Source organism: Papio anubis, chromosome 12, assembly GCF_008728515.1.
Source record: "Papio anubis isolate 15944 chromosome 12, Panubis1.0, whole genome shotgun sequence".
Classification (NCBI taxonomy): Eukaryota; Metazoa; Chordata; class Mammalia; order Primates; family Cercopithecidae; genus Papio; species Papio anubis.
The window spans coordinates 58560355-58579259 of NC_044987.1; the positions used below are offsets into that span (position 1 = coordinate 58560355).

The following is an 18905-nucleotide window of genomic DNA, read 5'->3' on the forward strand; positions in this document are numbered from 1 at the left end:
GTTGTTGAAAGAAGGAGGGACGGAGGAAGAGGCCAGCCCTGGCTACCCCAGAATCAGGGGTGCATCAGGGCTAAGACCAGGCCTCGTGTGGAATTCCCCTCCGACTGATGGTTTCTCAGCCCTTACTGGAGGCAAATCCTTGATTGTTTGGCTCATCTGTGCAAAGGGGGTATACAGGGATGTGTAAAATGTCTAAAAACCCTTAGAACAGAGACACAGCTCAACCAGAAGGGATGCTAGGGCAGGGTCCTGGAGGGCCTGCTTTGCCAAGGGGGAGCTTTTTAGCTACAGAATTGTGGGGGAGTTTCTGAGGAAGTACGTGTGTGTGTATGTGGGTGTATGTGTGTGTGTGAGAGAGAGAGAGAGAGAAAGAGAGAGACATGGCTACTGACCAATGTGTTCAGAGTGTGTCAACATTTCACCAACCAGGAGAGTGGTATCTGTGTGCAGAACCCCAGCCCTGGAGGCAGCAGTTCCTACCCTGTCTGGTGCCAGCAGATGAAAGGAAAAATCCCATGGACTCCCAGTCATTCTCCCTTCCCAAGCCACAGATCCAGGCCCTCCTCGAAAATGTTACCTTCGGCAGAGCTGTTGTTTGGGCAAGGGTGATCTCTCTGGCCACAAATCAGTGGTGGGGTGGGTAAGGGGCCATGCTCATGCCCTCTAGTGTGAGCCCAGCCCAAGGTCCAGGCCAGGTCTGTGCTGAGCAGAGGTCAGCACATTTCTTCATTTCCTTCACTATAGCCCTGCAAGGCCAGCATTATTGTCCCCAATCTGCAGATGGTGAAGTCGAGGCTTGGAGAGGTCAGGCATGGGCTGGCTAAAGTCACACAACTGGTCAGTTGCCCAGCTGAGTCTGACTCCGGGTTTCCTGGTACCCAGCATGCCCACTCCACAGTCCACTCTCAGCCTGCACTTTCTCCCTGCCCTCCTGTTCTTTCCCTGTTTCTCTCACTTACCCTACTACCAGCCCCAGTTTCCTCCTCCCAGAGAGTACAGAAGGAAATCCCTCCTCTCTGAGCAGGCTGCAGAGCGCAGAACTCTCCCATCACCATGCAGAGGCTTTCCTACACCAGCCGGCAGCCTGCAGATTGGTCTCCATCCAAGTGCCAAAGGAGAACCCACAGTGCAATCCAGGAAGAGTAAGTAACCTGCCCAGAGCGGCAGATGGTGACTCCTACCCCACTCCACCACCAAGAAGCCTCTGGGCAGGCCCAGGAGTTCTCTCTGGGCAGGGGCTCTGAGCGCAACAAAGCCCCCTTTAGGATAAGTGTCTTCCCACCATCAATGTGCTGTGTGCACCTGGTGTGGCTGCTCTGCCTCACCTGAGTGTGGTGGTCTCCCATCCCACAGTGCAGCCCAACTTACCCAGAGCCAAGAACGAGAAGACAAACTGTAGGACAGCAAGTGTCTGCAGCCTGCGCTCCCATGGCACAAACAAGGGCGCGAACTCTACCATGCTGGAGGGTCAGCCTGAATCCCGCGGGTTCTGTGAGCTCTGCTGTGGTCTGAGGCACCCACAGGTTTTTGTTCCTGCCCCAGGCTGTAGAAGCTGGCAGGGAGAGTGCCACACCCAGCCCAGCCCAGCCCCAAGGCCTCCTTGCCCCTGCTGAGGCAGGAACTTCTATCCTACAAGAAACCTTTGAATCTACCTGCTGGAGCCTGGCTAAGGAAGGAGGAAGAGAAGGAGTTGTATAGCCTTTATCAGCCTTCTCAGGCAACACCTTATCTGCATGGCTACCTTTCCCTGATCGCTTAAATCTTGTCTTTCCTATAACTAGACAGGTGAAGCCCCAAGCATATGCAATCTCGCCCCCTTCCCACCTATTCAATGACTTGGCCCCAAGGTCATTGGATAAGACGACCTTGTCCTATCCATTGTTCCCCCTCCACACATATGCTGTACTAACTCCTACCTAAAAATCCCCACCCACACTGTGTCCTCCACCTCCTGCCCCGTTCTTCTGCTCACTCACACAGCAAACTCTTGGAAGAGCTGTCTTTCATGCCTTCCCGTCCTCACCTCCCATCTGTGGTACCACAAATAGTGGTCCACACTTCAGGTATCACCCTTCCACAAAAATGCCCTTGGCAAGTTCCCTAGTAACCTCCACGTTGTTAAATCTAGTAATCAATTCTCACATCTCATCCTGACCTATTGGCGGCATTAGATACTGTTGATCACTCCCGGGTCTTTGAAACCGCTTGGCCTTTGGACACTATGCTCTCCCAGTTTTCCTCCTAGCTCTCTGGCTGCTCCTTCTAGGTCTCCTTTGTGCCTCTCTCTTTCACCAGGCCAGCTGTTAGAGTCCGCCTCCTCCACTCCATCCTCCGGACTTCTCTTTTCTCTCCAGTTCCTGCTCTGTGAGATCTCATCCAGGGTCACACCTGGCATTCTATTTACACAGCAAACACTTCCAAATCTGCATCTGCAGCTCTGCTCCCTGGGGCTCTAAACTTGAATCTCTAGGTGGTTCCTTGACATCTTCACTCAAATGCCTGATAGGCACCTCCACTGTAGCATGTCTAAAGCTGAACTTGATTCCCTCCCCCACTTCCCTCCTGCCCCGCTGACTCCTCCTCTGCTCTTTCCTATCTCAGTAAAGGGTAACGCCCATTTACCCAGTTGCTCAGGCCAAAACCTGAGTCACACTAGATCCCTTCTATTCTTCTCCACCCACCTCTATCAGTCACCATGTCCTATCAGTTCTTCTAAATCCCTCCCTCTTAATGTGAACTTCAAATGGACGTATATCATACATACGGAAAAATGCACAAATCCTAAGTGGACAGAGGAATGCCTTTTCACAAAGTGAAAGTTATCACCACTCTGATCCACAAACAGAACTTACCTAGCACCCCTTCTGGCCTTGCCAGTCACTGCTTTCTTCCCTGTAGCTCAGCACCATCCTCATCTCTGTTCTTGAACTTTATGAAAAGTGAATCATTTAGTGTGTACTCTTTTGAGACATCATGTGTGTCTGTATTGCCTTTGTTTTCATTGCTGTTTAGCATTCCATTGTGTGAATATGCCACAAAGTGTCCATTTGGCTGCTGACAGGCATTTGGGTTGTCACCTGTTTCTGGCTATTATGAATATTGCTGCTATGAACATTCCTGTACATGTCTTTCAGTATACATCTATACACATTTCTGTTGGGTATGTGCCTGGAAATAGAATTGATGGGTCTCATGGTATATAGCCATAGAGTTTTCCAAAGTGATTGTACAAATCTATACTCCCACAAGCCTTATATAAGAATTCTGAGTTCTGAATTGTGGTGGGTGTGTAGTGGTCCTTCATTGTGGTTATAGCATTTTCCTAACAACTAATAAATATAAGCACATTTTAATATGCTTACTGCCCATTGGATGTCATTTTCTATGACCTTGTTCTAGTGTTTTGTTGATTTCAGTCTCTTGAACTGAACAGCTGCTGCCTACCTCCACAGCCAGCCTCTTTTATAGGCTGGCTCTGTCTTCCTTATTGGCCTCTCCGTTTACTTTCTATCCACGTTCTCCTCTCCACAATTTCAACACAGCAGGAGAACCCGCTGGGATTATGAATATGTGAATGTTCAAGTTTGGGAGTAAAGCCAAACTGTCTTCCAAAATAATAAAATAATACATCAGTGTACAGTCTCCCCAGGAATCCAGAGCCCCCCACCCCCATGGATCCGCTCTGACCCTTGGTGTGGTCAGACTTCTTTTCCAGCTAGGGTATGAAATGAGACCAAGTTTTACTCTTGATTTGCATTTCCTTATCATTAATTTTTTTTTTTTTTTTGAAACTGAGTCTCACTCTATCGCCCGGGCTGGAGTGCACTGGCACGATCTCAGCTCACTGAAACCTCCACCTCCTGGGTTCACGCCATTCTCCTGCCTCAGCCTCCCAAGTAGCTGGGCCTACAGGTGCCCGCCACCACGCCCAGTTAATTTTTGTATTTTTAGTAGAAACGGGGTTTCACCATGTTGGTCAGGCCAGTCTCAAACTCCTGACCTCAGGTGATCTGCCCGCCTTGGCCTCCCCCAAAGTGCTGGGATTACAGGTGTGAGCCACCATGCCTGGCCTACACTAATGTTGAACATCTCTTTTTTTATGGGCATTTCCTCTTCTGTGAAAAGCTTGGTCTTCATTTTTGCCCATTTCTCGGGAGTGTAGCTTGTGCTTTTCATAATCATTTGTACTTCTTTATGTACTCAGGATATTAACCCTTTGGTGTGGCATATATATTGTAAATCTCTTCTCCCAGTTTCCAGCTGGTCTTTTTTTTTGAGACAGCGTCTCACTCTGTTGCCAGGCTAGAGAGAAGTGGCGCGATCCCGGCTCACTGCAGCCCCCAACTCCCAGGTTCAAGTGATTCTCCTGTCTCAGCCTCTCAAGTAGCTGGCCTTACAGGTACCCGCCACTATGCCCAGCTAATTTTTGAATTTTTAGTAGAGATGGAGTTTCACCGTGTTGCCCAGGCTGGTTTCCAACTCCTGACTTCAAGTGATTCACCCTCCTTGGCCTCCCAAAGTGCTGGGATTACAGGCATGAGCCACTGTGCCCAGCCCTAGCTTGTCTTTTAAGATGTCCTTTGATGAACAAACATTTTAAATTTCAATATAGTCATATTTTCCAGTCTTTTATAAAATACACATTGTTTGGTCGGATTTAGGAAATCTTATCTTACTTATACATTTCATTAAAAATTTTGAAGTTTTAGGTCAGCCCAGTGGCTCACACCTGTAATCCCAGCACTTTGGGAGGCTGAGGCAGGTGGATCACGAAGTCAGGAGATCGAGACCATCCTGGCTAACACAGTGAAACCCCGTCTCTACTAAAAATACAAAAACTTAGCCAGGCGTGGTGGCGGGTGTCTGTAGTCCCAGCTACTAGGGAGGCTGAGGCAGGAGAATGGCGTGAACCGGGAGGCGGAGCTTGCAGTGAGCCGAGATCGCGCTACTGCACTCCAGCCTGGACGACAGAGCGAGACTCTGTCTCAAAAAAAAAAAAAAAAAAATTGAAGTTTTGTTTTTTATATGTAAATCCTAATTCATCTGGATGTTTAGATAGCATGAGTTAGGTTCCAATCTTAGCTTTTGACATGTGGATAAGCATTTGTTTTCAATCTCTTTGTTGAACACTCCCTCCATTCCCCACGATATGTTATGCCACCCTAGTCATGTGAGACAGTTCTACGGATGCGTGGTCTGTATCTGGGCTTTTATTCTCTCCTGTTAGTCCTCTTATCTATCTCTGCCAGCACCACACTGTTTTTAAGAGCCCTCAGCCAAATTAGAGTTCCGGTACCGGAGCAGCTAGCAACACTGCCCGAGCGGGGTGGAGGTTTACAGTATGTTTTCCACAGGATACTCCTTTTCCCTGGGGCACAGCCTAATGCCTAGTCGTCCAACCCACAACCAGGGAGTCCCTCACACAGGAAGCTTGCTTATAGTGGCAGATGCTCTGGATTCAGAAAAGGTTGTGTAAAAAAAGTTAAAAAGAAAAGGAAAATATATTGGCAGATGCCCTGGTGGTTCTTATCAGATCTGTGTCCAATTTGTGTCTGCCTGACCATTACTTGGACTCTGGGAGCCATCGAGGTAGTCTCTGGTTCTTCAGATAGAGGGTGCAAATTTAATACACCCCACAGTAAAAAATATGTTCACTAACTTATTACTTATGAATCCTGGACAGGGAGGGTGCCGTGAGTCAGGAAGGCAGTGCTCCATCCTGGGGTCATGAATGCAAAGTCAGGAAGAGAGAGAGAGAAAGAGAGAAACCCCACAACTAACGGTAGATATAAGGGAATGGGGTGTGAGTCACTTAAAGTTTGCAGGCAAATACCTGAATTGTCCCTTTAAAGGAATCAGTGGCAAAGCAGAAAGCCCACTGGGCTGGACTGGAGAGATGCCTCTAAGTTCCTAACTCTGGGCCCCTGTTTGAGACATTTGGGTGTGCCGGTCTATTTCTATGACTAGACAGCAACCTTTTCTGTGTGTTCCTGTTATAACTGACCCTGTGATGCCTGGGCATTTGACCTCGTGTTTGGTGACGAGTACTGTTTAAATAGTGGAGACATTGAAGGCTACTGGAGAAATGTGGGCCAGGCATGGAGCAAGGCATTTGATGAGCATCACTGAACACACAAAAGATGTGGAGGCACCACTGTGACCTGAAACCCCATTCACAGGCATCCATTCCACTGCGTGGGGTTGAGCCAAGTAAATAGAGCAACCCTTCATCTTGGGCGGAGTAGGAACGTTGTTGTAAACCCGGGTAAGGTTACACAATGCCTGTTATCTGTTGCGCCATTGCTTCTAGATTGGCTTTCCCCAGGCTAGAATTTTGTTGAGGTATAGAGCTGTGTGGCGGTGTACCTTTGAGCAGACAGCAAGGAGTATACCAAGATCAGGGGCTAAGCAGGCAGTCAGTACAGAAAGAAAAGCAAAAATACCCAGTGTCCATTTGTGTTTTAGCAGAGCCAGTCCATGGGCATTACTGGAGTGCAGGTTTAGTGCAAGGAGCAAAGCCATCTGTGGCACCAGGGGCAAAGCTATCTCCAGCATCAAGGTCTTGGGTTCAGGCGTGTCATCTGAGGCAATGTCACCTTCAGTGGTGAATTATAGGGCAAAGGTAATGTCATCTGAGATGTGGGACAGGTGTGTCCTTTTCATGGGACCTACTCGAGTTAATGTGGGCCTGAGCACTGGTCATAATTGGTTAAAACAGTGGTCTGCTGAAGGTTTTGGGCCTCTGGTTGTAACCAATGAAAGCAGCCAAGGCAGTAGGGATAAGACCAGCCATCAACAGGACAGTGTGCGGCTGCAGCTGACAAGGTTTATTTTGAGTGGAAGTTTGGGTTCAAATGGGTCCCCTATCAGAGGAGCAGCTGCCTGGTCTAGGGGACAATCTATGATGATGAGTCCCAGGAGAATATGCATCTTTAATCTGGCTCCTAACCCTTGAGGGATGGGGGCGAGATTGAAATTCATAAAAAATAGGTTAAGACCTGGGGTAAACTCAAGATCTTTAGTTTATTTATTGTATTGGAATTTGAAAAGAAGTTGTTTGAGGACATCATTAAAGCAACCATCGGGACCTATCAGGGACATGAAGGTTATATCGGATACCTCCTCTGGAAGCCCAGCATAGTGTATTCTAAGGAGTGAGATGTGTGCCTTCATAACTATTAGTAATGTCTCTAACTCTGAAAGAAACAAGCAGTGAACTAGCAAGGCCTTGCAACATGGAGTTATGTGATTTTGATTTATAATTTGGATGTCTGTGAAATAAGAGATTCCCAGGGTTTATTCTTTTTTTACCTTTATGGGAACAATTTTTAGGTAATGGCCCAATAATTAATAATGAATGTGAAGATGAGACCATTTGTTGGCCAGGACAGCCAGTGATAGGATGACTTGCTGAAGTTTGACCAAGTATGTTTTTTCTTGGGTCCTGTCTTTCATCATCCCAGCTAAGGGATGGAAAGTAACAGCTCTCCACTAAGCTGCATCACGTGTGATGGCTAATGATGCCGCCGTTCCCACAGTCCATGAACTCCCATTCCTGTTTATTCAGTTAATACCAAAGGGCTTCCCAGGTAGCCAAGTGGTCTGGGGAGGGGTGACCTCCTCCAGCACCCTGGCATCTGGCAAGGGACCAAGAGAATGAGGAGGCCAACCCCTCCTGCAGGTGGAATATCCCAGAGGGCCCAGGGTTGGCTCCATCCTGTCTTAGGGAGGCCTTGGTAGCCAAGCTGAGCTTGTGGAGGGATGTTCCCATAACTCAAAGCATAATGGGCAACTGGGTAGGGAGGGTCACAGGCTCAGGGTCTGTGACAGCCTCTATGTCCAAAACAGCTCATAGGTAGCCAGTCATTTGCTGTTTTAATGGTGTATAGCCTGAGGCCAAGAGGGACAATATCTTGCATCAGAAGCCCTGAAGCAACTAATGACCATCGTAAGTGAATCAGAGACTCCAGGAGGTATTACAGGAGCTTGCCAAAGGTTTACAGTGAAGGAGTTTTTTGAGGTCACACACAGGAGTGCCTGTTGATTTTAATTTAGCAGTAAAATTTGTCAATGAGAAATGCGTTTGCCACCAGACCCCAAAAGTATTAAGAAACATTGGGCTTAAATGTCTTAAATGTGTGTATCAAATGCATTTCCTTGGAGTGGGACGTCCTCAATGCAACGTCATATCTGTGCCCCTGGAGAAGGCAGTTGTCATTAAGATCTTGTCTGCAAAGATTGTGCATGGTGACAAAGCTGTGGAGCTCCCCCATGGGTACCCTGGAAAGGTGTATTGTGTCCCCTCAGCAGTGCAGGCAAACTGCAGCTGAGAGGCTGTTGGAATAGGCACTAAACAGACAAGGTTAGCCAAATATATAAGAGCAAAGTATTTATCACTTGTTGATTGAATAGAATCAGCAACTTAAATAATATTAAGGAGGCCGTGATGGATGGGACCAGGGTGTTAAGACTGTAGTCATCCATCATAAAGTGCCCTTATGTTTTAGGTGTCACATACGCCTTAGGAGAGGCAACCTATGGGTGTCACTGGAGTGGAGGTTTAGTGTAAGTGTCCAGGCTACATTGATATACATTACATATATTATATATATACATATAATACATATATGTTCCATGAATACATATAAATTCTTCTATATACATTATACATACATGATTGCATTATATATACATTATATAGTCATCTTAAATTTCAAAAATATTTTTCTTGGAATATTGGAATTCACTGAATGCAACTTATTTTGAGGAAACGCATATATGAATAAAAATGAAAGATTAAGAAAGAATGAATTAAATTCCTAGGTTATAAAATCTAGAAAAAGAACAACAAAGAAACTCAAAAGAAAGCCCAAGGAAGAAAGTAATAAATACAAAAGCAGAAATTAATGATAGAGATGAGAAAACAAAGATATAATTAACAGATTACATTAAAAATGAAATACACAAACTACTAGCTAATGTTATCACAAAGAGACAAATCACATGTACAAAAAATAAAAAACGAGAATGAATGAAATGTTGAAACAAAAGAAATTTCTAAAAACCGTTAGAAACTAGAACTACTTTGTAAACTTCTATACAAACAAGTTGTAAACTAAACTGAACCAATTAAAGATAGAATACTTAAACAGGTTAATTACCATAGCAGACTCAGAGAAAGTTATCAAGGAATTATTCCACAAAAAAAGCACCAGGCACAGACGGTTTCACAGGTGAATTTCAGCAAATCTGGAAAGATTAGATAGCCCCAGTGCTCCGTAAATCAATTCAAAGGTCTTAAATTCAGGAACAATTTCTAATTTCTTTCTTATGTAGCAAGTATAACATTGATATTTGGCCGGGCGCGGTGGCTCAAGCCTGTAATCCCAGCACTTTGGGAGGCCGAGACGGGCGGATCACGAGGTCAGGAGATCGAGACCATCCTGGCGAACACGGTGAAACCCCGTCTCTACTAAAAAATACAAAAAACTAGCCGGGCGAGGTGGCGGGCGCCTGTAGTCCCAGCTACTCGGGAGGCTGAGGCAGGAGAATGGCGTGAACCCGGGAGGCGGAGCTTGCAGTGAGCTGAGATCCGGCCACTGCACTCCAGCCTGGGCGACAGAGCAAGACTCAGTCTCAAAAAAAAAAAAAAAAAAAAAAAAACATTGATATTTATACTCAATTTTAAAAAGCAGAGCAAAAAAAAAAGTACACATTTATCAAATTATTTATGAGTATTGATGAAAAATATTTAAATAAAATGTTTAGAAATCTTATATTAGAAAATATTAGAAGATGGAATCCAACATCAAGTTACCATACACCATGAACAGGTAGGATTAAGGAAGCCATTAATATAATACAAAGGATTAGTCAATTTAAGGAGAAAATCATATTAGTATCTCCATAGATGCTGGAGAAGCTGTTGACAAAACTCAACACAGAGGGAAATTAATGGGTGTTCTCTCAATATAATAAAATATACATACCCTGTTCCTAAAGCTAGATTTTTTTTTTTTTTTTTTTGAGATGGAGTCTCGCTCTGTTGCCAGGCTGGAGTGCAGTGACGTGATCTCGGCTCACTGCAACCTCTGCCTCCTGGGTTCAAGCAATTCTCCTGCCTCAGCCTCCCGAGTAGCTGGGATTACAGGCATGTGCCACCACACCTGGCTAATTTTTATATTTTTAGTGGAGACAGGGTTTCACCATGTTGACCAGGTGTGTCTCAAACTCCTGCTAAAGTTAGAATTTGAATGGGGAAATACTAGAGGTGTTTCTGCTAAGTACAGGAAGAAACAAAGAGGCCCTCTACTATTCAATGTTGTGCTGGAGACATTAGGCAAAGCAGTCAGAAAAATCAATAAGAAACAAGAATTTGGGGGAAAGGAGTAAATTTATCCCTTGCAGATGATATGATTGCATACCTGGAAAGCCCTAGAGAATGAATGGTAAAATTAACCAGATAATGGAAAATTCAGTGAAGTAGCAGGATATAAAATTAACATACAAAAATTAATAGCCTCAGTATACACAAGCAATGTCTAGTTAGAGAATATAATGAAGGAGAAAACTCTATATAGCAACAAAGAAGATGAACTACTTAGGAATAAACGTAATAAGAAATATGCAAAACCTATATAAGAAGAACTTTAAAACACTCCTGGAAGATGCTCAAGTAGAAGTGAAATAAACGAAAAGACATCACTTGTTCCTGCTTAGGATGTCTCAACTCATAAAAATATAAGTTCCTTCTTACTTAATTTGTAAATTTAATGCCATCCCAGTAAGAACACCAATAAACTTTTCCTTTGAGACAGAGTCTCACTCTGTCATCCAGGCTGGAGTGCAGTGGTGTGATCTTGGCTCACCGCAACCTCTGCCTCTCGGGTTCCAGCAATTCTCCTGCCTCAGTCTCCTGAGTAGCTGGGACTACAGGGGTGTGCAGCACCACACTCAGCTAATTTTTATATTTTTTAGTAGAGTCTGGGTTTCACCATATTGGCCAGGCTGGTCTCAAACTCCTGACCTCATGATCTGCCCGCCTCAGCCTCCCAAAGTGATGGGATTACAGGCCTGAGCCACTGTGTCCGGCCACCAATAAACTTTTTAATGGAACTAAACAAGTTGATACTGAGCATTATATGGAAAAATAGGTACGAAGGATTAGCCAGGAAAACATTAAAGACAGCATCTTCCATATGAGGCTCAGTATCAACTTGTCTGGTTCCACAAAAAAAAGTTTATTGGTGTTTTTGTTGGGGTTGCATTAAATGTATAAATTAAATAAAGAGGAATTGACTTTTGTATATATTGATCTTGTGTCCTGGGACCTTGCCATTTTTACTTCTGTTGGGAATAGGCCCCCCAAATCTGGCCATAAACTGGCCTCAAAACTGGCCATAAACAAAATCTCTGCAGCACTGTAACATGTTCATGATGGCCATGACAAAGGTTATGGGTTTTCGGCAATGAAAGCAAGGAACACCTGGCCCACCCAGGGCGCCGCTTAAAGGCATTCTTAAACCACAAACAATAGCATGAGCGATCTGTGATTTAAGGACATGCTCCTGCTACAGATATCTAGCCAGACCCATCCCTTTATTTGGCCCATCCCCTTGTTTCCCTAAGGAATACTGTTAGTTAATCTATAATCTATAGAAACAATGCTTATCACTGGCTTGCTGTTAATAAATACCTGGGTAAATCTCTGTTCCAGGCTCTCAGCTCTGAAGGCTGTGAGACCCCTGATTTCCCACTCTACACCTGTATGTTTCTATGTGTGTGTCTTTAATTCCTCTAGCGCCGCTGGGTTAGGGTCTCCCCCACCGAGCTGGTCTCGCAACTTCTTAGTTCCAGGAGACTTTTTGCAGATTCTTTGGGTTTTTTGTTTTTGTTTTTTGTTTTGTTTTTAACATGGACAGTGATGTCACCTGTGAGTAAAGACAGTTTTATTTCTACCTTCCCAATCTGTATAGCTTTTATTTCTTTTTATATGTTTTATTGCACTAGATGGTAAGAGATGACATCCTCACCTGGTTCCCAAGCTTAAGGGGAAAGGATCCAGTTTCTCACCATTAAGCATGATGTTAACTACAGATTATTTGTAGATCTCCTGGCAAGACCTTCTGGTTTGGCATATAGTAGAGAATGTATTGAATGAATGAATGCATGCATGAATGAATGGATGAATGGATGAATGGATGAATGAAAGTATCTGGAACATAAAGCGGTGGGGGAGTGGGAGAAGACAAGCATGGAACTAAAAACTAGGAATTAAATTAGGCCCAGTTTTTATTTTTTATTATTATTTTTTAATTTAAAAGTAAACTTTAATGTCGAAAATGCAAACTTGGGGAGGGTAGAAAGATCATACAGAAGTCATTTCCTGTGAAGGGGAAGACTGGGAGAGATTAAGGGATATAGTCCTGGGTGACCAGGAAGAGAAGCAAGAGTCCACCCCTCAACATGTTGGGTTCAGGGGAACCTGGAGGGTTGCACAGCGGCCGGGCAGAGGCGCTCCTCACTAGGCCCAGTTTTTAAAGGTCTTGAATGTCTCAGAGCTCTCGGCCGACAGGCTGAATCATCTAACAAGAAATAACCAAATGAACCTGAGACCAAAGCTGATGGGTGCCATACAGAGGACCACATTAGCCACTGGGTGCTGGGTGCCCACCTCTGCTGGCAAGGCCTGGCCTGCCCTGGTGGCCTCTTGCCCTTAGCAAAGAATGAAGAGGACCTTTTCTTTTTGACAGTTTGGCCCTAAGGGTCCAGGATTTCTGTATGTGCTACTGGCTTTAGGCTGGGCACAGAAGAATGACAGGTCCCTGTTCTGCTTCTCATTCCCTAGGTGACCTTGAGGAAGCACAGACCCTCTTCGGGCTGGTTTCCACATCCATAGACTAGGAATGGGAGAGAATTAAAGGGGAAAGAACTAGCATTAAGGGCCTACTGTGAGTTGTTCTTTATATTAATACTTCTTAAAGCGCTAGCATTTTTGAGTGTCTACTGTTAAGTAGGCAACCTATGTGTATTATTTCATTTAATTCTCAAAGCAGCCTTCTCAGGTGGGTGCTGTTGGAATCACTAGCTGGCACGTATACCAACTGACATGTCATGTACCTCTCACAACAACCCTCCAACATAGGTGTTAGTCCCGCCAGGCTCTGGGAAGTGAAGCCGCGTATCTAAGGTCTCGCAGTTAATAGACGGCCGAATTTAGGTTCTGTTTGGGCCTTTTTACCCCAACGCTTGCTTTCCCTTCATCATACTCTCCCTCCACGATTATGACTGTTCTCCTTTGTTGCCCAGCCCATGAAATCCTCAGGCTCCAGGACCCCATGTCCTCAATGTGAGAGACAGAGCCTCGCGCAGCGCAGGTGGGAGAGACGTTTGGATGAAGGATCCAGCAGTAGGAGGGGAATGAGAGGGAGGAGAGGAGGAAGAGTTGAGGCAGGCAAGCGCCCGCGGTGAGGAACTGCTCCCTCTGGTGGTCATTCTGAGAAGCTGCGGACAAGGTGGAGTTGGTGCCCAGCGTGGGGCGGGCTTGGGCTCCGGAGAAGCCTGGCAAGGGCCCGAGCTATGAGGGGATCACCCACCGAGGTAGTTAAAGGCTCTAGTTCTGCTGCCTTTGGCTGGAGGAGAGTTAAGTCTGTCCCTATCCAGGACTTGTCAGGATGGAGAATTCTGAGCTTTGCTCGGACTCCATCAGCTGTTGAGCCCCCGTCCCTGGTCAGGCATGCCGTGGAGTGTGTCCAATGAGGAGTTATTGTCTCATTTGACGGAGGAGGAAACAAACTCAGAGGTATTAAATCGCTCCAGCTCACCACAGTAAAGACCCCTTTTTTTATCTGCTTTTTGTTTGTTTGTTTGTTTTAATAAGACTGTTTTGAACCCACCTAGTTCCTGGCCCTCTTCTCTCTTTATTTGCCCTCTCTCCCGGGGTGATCTTGCTCGTGACATGGTTTTAAAACCCATCTGCGCACAATGCCTTCCAAGTTTAGATCTCCACCCCTCACCCTCCTCTGGGCTCCAGACTGTCAACTGGGTATCTTCACTTGGGTAGCTCCGAGGCACCTCAAATCCAACATGTTCAGGGGCAGACTCTTGCTTCTCTTCCTGGTCACCCAGGACTATATCCCTTAATCTCTCCCAGTCTTCCCCTTCACAGGAAATGACATCATCCTCCAGCCAATTACTCAAGGCAGAAACCCAGGAAACATTCTAGATTCCTCCCTCACCTACACCTTCATCTTCAAACCATGAACAGGTCCTGTTGCTTCTAGTTCCAAAATATATCTTGAACGCATCCACTTCTTCCCATCCGTTTTCCTTCTCCAAGTCATCCTCACCTGCAGGGACTATTGCAATAGCCTTCATGCTAATGTTTCTATCTCTCTCTTTTTTTTTTTTTTTCTTTTTTTTGAGACAGGGTCTTGCTCTGTCACCCAGGCTGGAGTACAGTGGCTCCATCTCGGCTCACTGCAACCTCCACCTTCCAGGTTCAAGTGATTCTCTTGCCTCAGCCTCCTGAGTAGCTGGGACTACAGGTGTGGGCCATCATACATGACTAATTATTTGTCTTTTTGGTAGAGACGGGTTTTCACCATGTTGGCTAGCCTGGTCTCAAGCTCTTGACCTCAAATGATCCTTCTGTCTCAGCCTCCCAAAGTGCTGGGATTACAGGCCTGAGCCACCGCACCCAGCCTCCTACCTCTCTTATTGATTTATTCATTCAACAAATCATTGATGAGCACATGCTGCTTACCAGGAACTGTCCTGGACAGTGTGGAAACAGCAGATGCAAGATTGCCCTCTGGCCTCTCCCGGTCTATTCTCCAAACAATGGGCTCGTTACTATTCTCTGTGAGTGTGTGTTTTAATTATGCAGTTTCTCTGCTCAACACCTATATGATGACTTTCAACTCTTCACTGTGGCCCAAAGTGCCTGGGTGATCTGGTATTTCCAGCAGCTTCTCCCTCCAAGCCTCTCCTCTTCTCCATCCATGTTCACTGGGCTTTAACCACATTGCCTTCTTTTCATCCTTCTGATTCCTCAACTAGGCCACATTCCTTGCCAGCCACCTGAGGGCCTTTGCTCATGCTGTTCCTTTGGCCTGAAGCTTCCTTTCCTCTCATTCTATGTGCTGCCAACTCCTCCTTCAGGTCTTGGTTTTTTGTTTTGTTTTGAGACGGGGTCTCACTCTGTCACTCAGCTAGAGTGCAATGGCACGATCTCGGCTCACTGCAACCTCTGCCTCCCGGGTTCAAGCAATTCTCCTGCCTCAGCTTTCCGAGTAGCTGGGACTACAGGTGCATGCCACTACACCCAGCTAAATTTTTTTGTTGTTGTTGTTTTATTTTTAGTAGAGACGGGGTTTCACCATGTTGGCCAGGCTAGTCTTGAACTCTTGACTGCTGGTGATCCACGCACCTCGGCCTCCCAAAGTTCTGGGATTACAGGCATGGGCCACCCCACCCAGCCCAGGTCTTGTTTTAAATGACACCTTCTCTGAACACCCTATTTCCTCTCTTTGCACCCTATTTCCTCCACAGCCCTTATCTATTACGGTAGATGGTAAACTCCTTTAGGGCAGGAAACAGGATTATGTAATTCACCAATCTGTCCTCACACCTCAGGTGTGCTTGTTGAATAAAGGAACTCAGAACTAAGTCTGTCTCTTCCCACTATAACCCTTCTGAGAGCTGAAGCTGAGGTTTCTTTTCTTCTGGCGGAACACCCATGCAGTAGCCTGGCCTACGCAGCACTGCTCAAGCTGTGTTCTGTGAAACGCTGTTATCTCGGTGAATGAAATTTAGAATGAAATTTAGAGCTTCACAGTATCCAGCATGGGATTAGACTCCGAGAAGTCCTGCTGCAGGGAGCCCATTTAGCTCAGTTCAACCCAGACATTCCCAGCCTTGTTTTTCTAACTACTGGGATACAATTTAATGGGAAACTAGACAATCCCAAAGCTCAGGAGCTGTGGCCATTCTGTCCAGGAATTGCTAGAGAGTCAGCCTTGAGGCCGGGCACGGTGGCTCACACCTGTAATCTTAGCACTGTGGGAGGCCGAGGCGGTGAATTACGAGGTCAGGAGTTCAAGACCAGCTTGGCCAATATGGCGAAACCCTGTCTCTACTAAAAAATACAAAAATTAGCCGGGCGTGGTGGCGTGTGCCTATAATCTCAGCTACCTGGGAAGCTAAGGCAGGAGAATCATTTGAACCTAGGAGGGTGGAGGTTGCAGTGAGCCGAGATCGCACCACTGCACTCCAGCCTAGGCGACAGAGCGAGACTCCACCTCAAAAAGAAAAGAGAGAGTAAGCCTGGAGTGGCAGTGAAGCCTGAGCCTTGGGTTAGACAGGGTCCTGGATTGAATGTGGCTCTCCATGCCCTGGTGATGGTGACTGTGCTAGTGCCCATGGTCAGCTGAATAAAGCCCCTAAAGACGTTCGTGTTTGAATCCCCAGGACCTGGGAATGATGCTTTGTATGGCAGGAGAGATTTTGCAGGTGTGGCTACATGAAAGAGTTTGAAATCATCATGGATTAGCCTGCAGGAGCTGGATGTGCCCAGTGTAATCACACCATCCTTATAAGAGGGATGCAGAGGGTCAGGGTCACAGGAGAAGGTCCTCACCAATCTGATGTATGATGAACATGGAAGAAGGGGCCTCAGCCAAGGAATATGGCAGCCCCTAGAGACTAAAAGAGGCAAGAAAACAGAGGCTCCTCTCAGAGCTTCCAGAAGGAACCAGGCTTGCTGATACCTTGACCCTAACTAGCCCTGTGAAACTGTTTCAGACTTCCGACCCCCAGACCTTCAGAGAATCAATGTGAATTGTTTCAGGCCACTTGGTTTGTGACTATTTGTTGTGCCTGCCGTGGGAAGTGAAGATAGCACCTCACAGGGGCTCATGATGTCTTGGTTCTAAAGTTTGTCTTTTCTTTCACTCTCTTCAACAGCCATGACCAATCGTCTGTGCTCCTCTCTCTGTGCCTAACATTGTCATCTCCCATATGCACCACCAGCCCACCTTTTGAGAAATAATTCAAACTTCACTTCCTGGCCAGGCTGGTCTCGAACTCCTGACCTGAAACCACACTTCCTTCATAAGGCTTGCTGTGACCCCACCACACCCACCAGGTAAAAGTAGAAACCCACAGTACTCAAAGTGGGGAACCCTTCCCACCCCATATTCGAGCCTTATTCCCCACCAGACTGAATATCCAGGGAGGTTTGTGGATGATGTAAATGGAAGTGTAGAAGGTGAAGGCCCAGGGTGGAAAGGGCTCTGCCTCTGGGCCTCCAATGAATCAGGCCTGTGCTCTGTCTGACCTAGAGAGTGTCCTCATCTGTGCCCTCACCTTGGGTGAGGCCAACATGCCACTTTGCCTCCTGGACCATTTCCCCTGGATGTCTCACAAGCCCTTCAGGCCTACCATACCCCAAACTGACATTAGCATATACCAAACACGTGCCCCTCCTCATTCCCTGGTTCCTGTGGGCACTACCGCCTGCCCCTACCCCAACCCAGGACTCTGACATCATCCAAGCCTCTCCCTTCTCCTTCACCTCACACTCTCTGTTCTTTACAAAGTCCCATTATTTCCGCCTCAGACACATCTCTCAAATCCATCTTCTTTTCTGTGTCTCCACTATCTGTGCTGCAGGCCAGACCACCATCACCTCTCACTGGACCCTGCTCTGGCCACCTCCCTGATCTTTCTGCCTCTGGGCTCGCTCCATGCAGCCCCTTCTCCACACAGCAGCAGCCAGAGGCAGTTTCTGGAGCCCACAGCTGAATGCGTTGTTCTCCTTGCTCAGGCAGAGAAGAGGACAGATGGGGCTTTGGTCTCCTGTGTGTAGCCAGAGGGACTGCCTTGCCCGTCACCATCTCCAGTAGTTCCTGACACCACAGCTGCTGATGGCAAATGCCGCCAGCCCCAGCCATGCCCCAGCCATTCCCCAGCCCCCTGCATTGAGAGACCCAGCTCACCCAGAGGGCAGCTACAGCCTCCTTCATCCACAGCCACTGCTGTGACTCAGAGGGACCTTGTCCTGGAAGGCCAGTGGAACCCTTCTGAGGCCTTCACAGGCCCAGTGTCCATCCTGGTCATGACATGTGTAATAACACAGCTCTTGCATTAAATACTATTTATTGCAGCAGCAGTTTTTCTTAAGTTTGTTGTAATTTTGAATTTTGTGAAGAGTAAATTATTCATTTTGTTTTTTAACTTGAATTTATGTATTATACCTAAGTAAGAACTGATCTGGGCTACGCTTGACTAGTTGGTATAATACCACATCTGTAGACATTTAATTAAACATGTATTAATTTTAATGATGTTGTTTTCTGCTCACATGTTAGCATCAATATTTTTTTAATGAGGGCTTGAATATTTGTGTAAGTTCTTGAAAAATGTATGGGCCCAAAGCCATGAAGCTATTTTTTTTTCTTTTTTTGAGACAGAGTCTTGCTCTGTCACCCAGGCTGGAGTGCAGTGGCCGGATCTCAGCTCACTGCAAGCTCCGCCTCCTGGGTTCACGCCATTCTCCTGCCTCAGCCTCCCGAGTAGCTGGGACTACAGGCGCCCGCCACCTCGCCCAGCTAGTTTTTTTGTTTTTTTTGTTTTTTTTTTTTTTTTTTTTTTTTTTTGTATTTTTTAGTAGAGACGGGGTTTCACTGTGTTAGCCAGGATGGTCTCGATCTCCTGACCATCGTGATCCACCTGTCTCGGCCTCCCAAAGTGCTGGGATTACAGGCTTGAGCCACTGCGCCTGGCCACCATGAAGCTATTAAAGGTCCCTGGGTCTCTGCAAAGAGGCCAGGCCTCCCACAGAACTTAGGGCTGAGTCACACCAGGGCTGGGTGGCTGGGGTGGGAGAGTGGCAGGCTCCTCAC

At 46.4% G+C, this 18905-nt stretch overlaps 1 protein-coding gene and 1 long non-coding RNA gene across 3 annotated transcripts in view; one reads left to right on the forward strand and one right to left on the reverse strand.

The window, feature by feature from the left end:
• The window catches only part of MOGAT2 (monoacylglycerol O-acyltransferase 2), an 18523-nt gene extending 14733 nt beyond the window's left edge, over positions 1 to 3790 (reverse strand). Inside the window, exon 1 of the mRNA XM_003910433.5 lies at positions 1369 to 3790. Coding sequence (XP_003910482.1) covers positions 1369 to 1459 — 91 coding nt within the window. The 5' untranslated portion in view covers positions 1460 to 3790. The remainder of the gene's footprint in view (positions 1 to 1368) is intronic.
• LOC103877741 overlaps positions 1 to 18064 on the forward strand; it is an 18704-nt gene extending 640 nt beyond the window's left edge. The window contains exons 2-4 of one of the 2 annotated variants that reach the window (XR_002517122.2): positions 1025 to 1142; positions 16966 to 17146; positions 17674 to 18064. This is a non-coding gene — a long non-coding RNA (uncharacterized LOC103877741). Of the gene's footprint in view, positions 1 to 1024; positions 1143 to 13123; positions 13515 to 16965; positions 17147 to 17673 lie in introns of those variants that run through there. The other variant, XR_002517123.2, reaches the window with a different exon arrangement.
• The last annotated feature ends 841 nt before the right edge of the window (positions 18065 to 18905 follow it).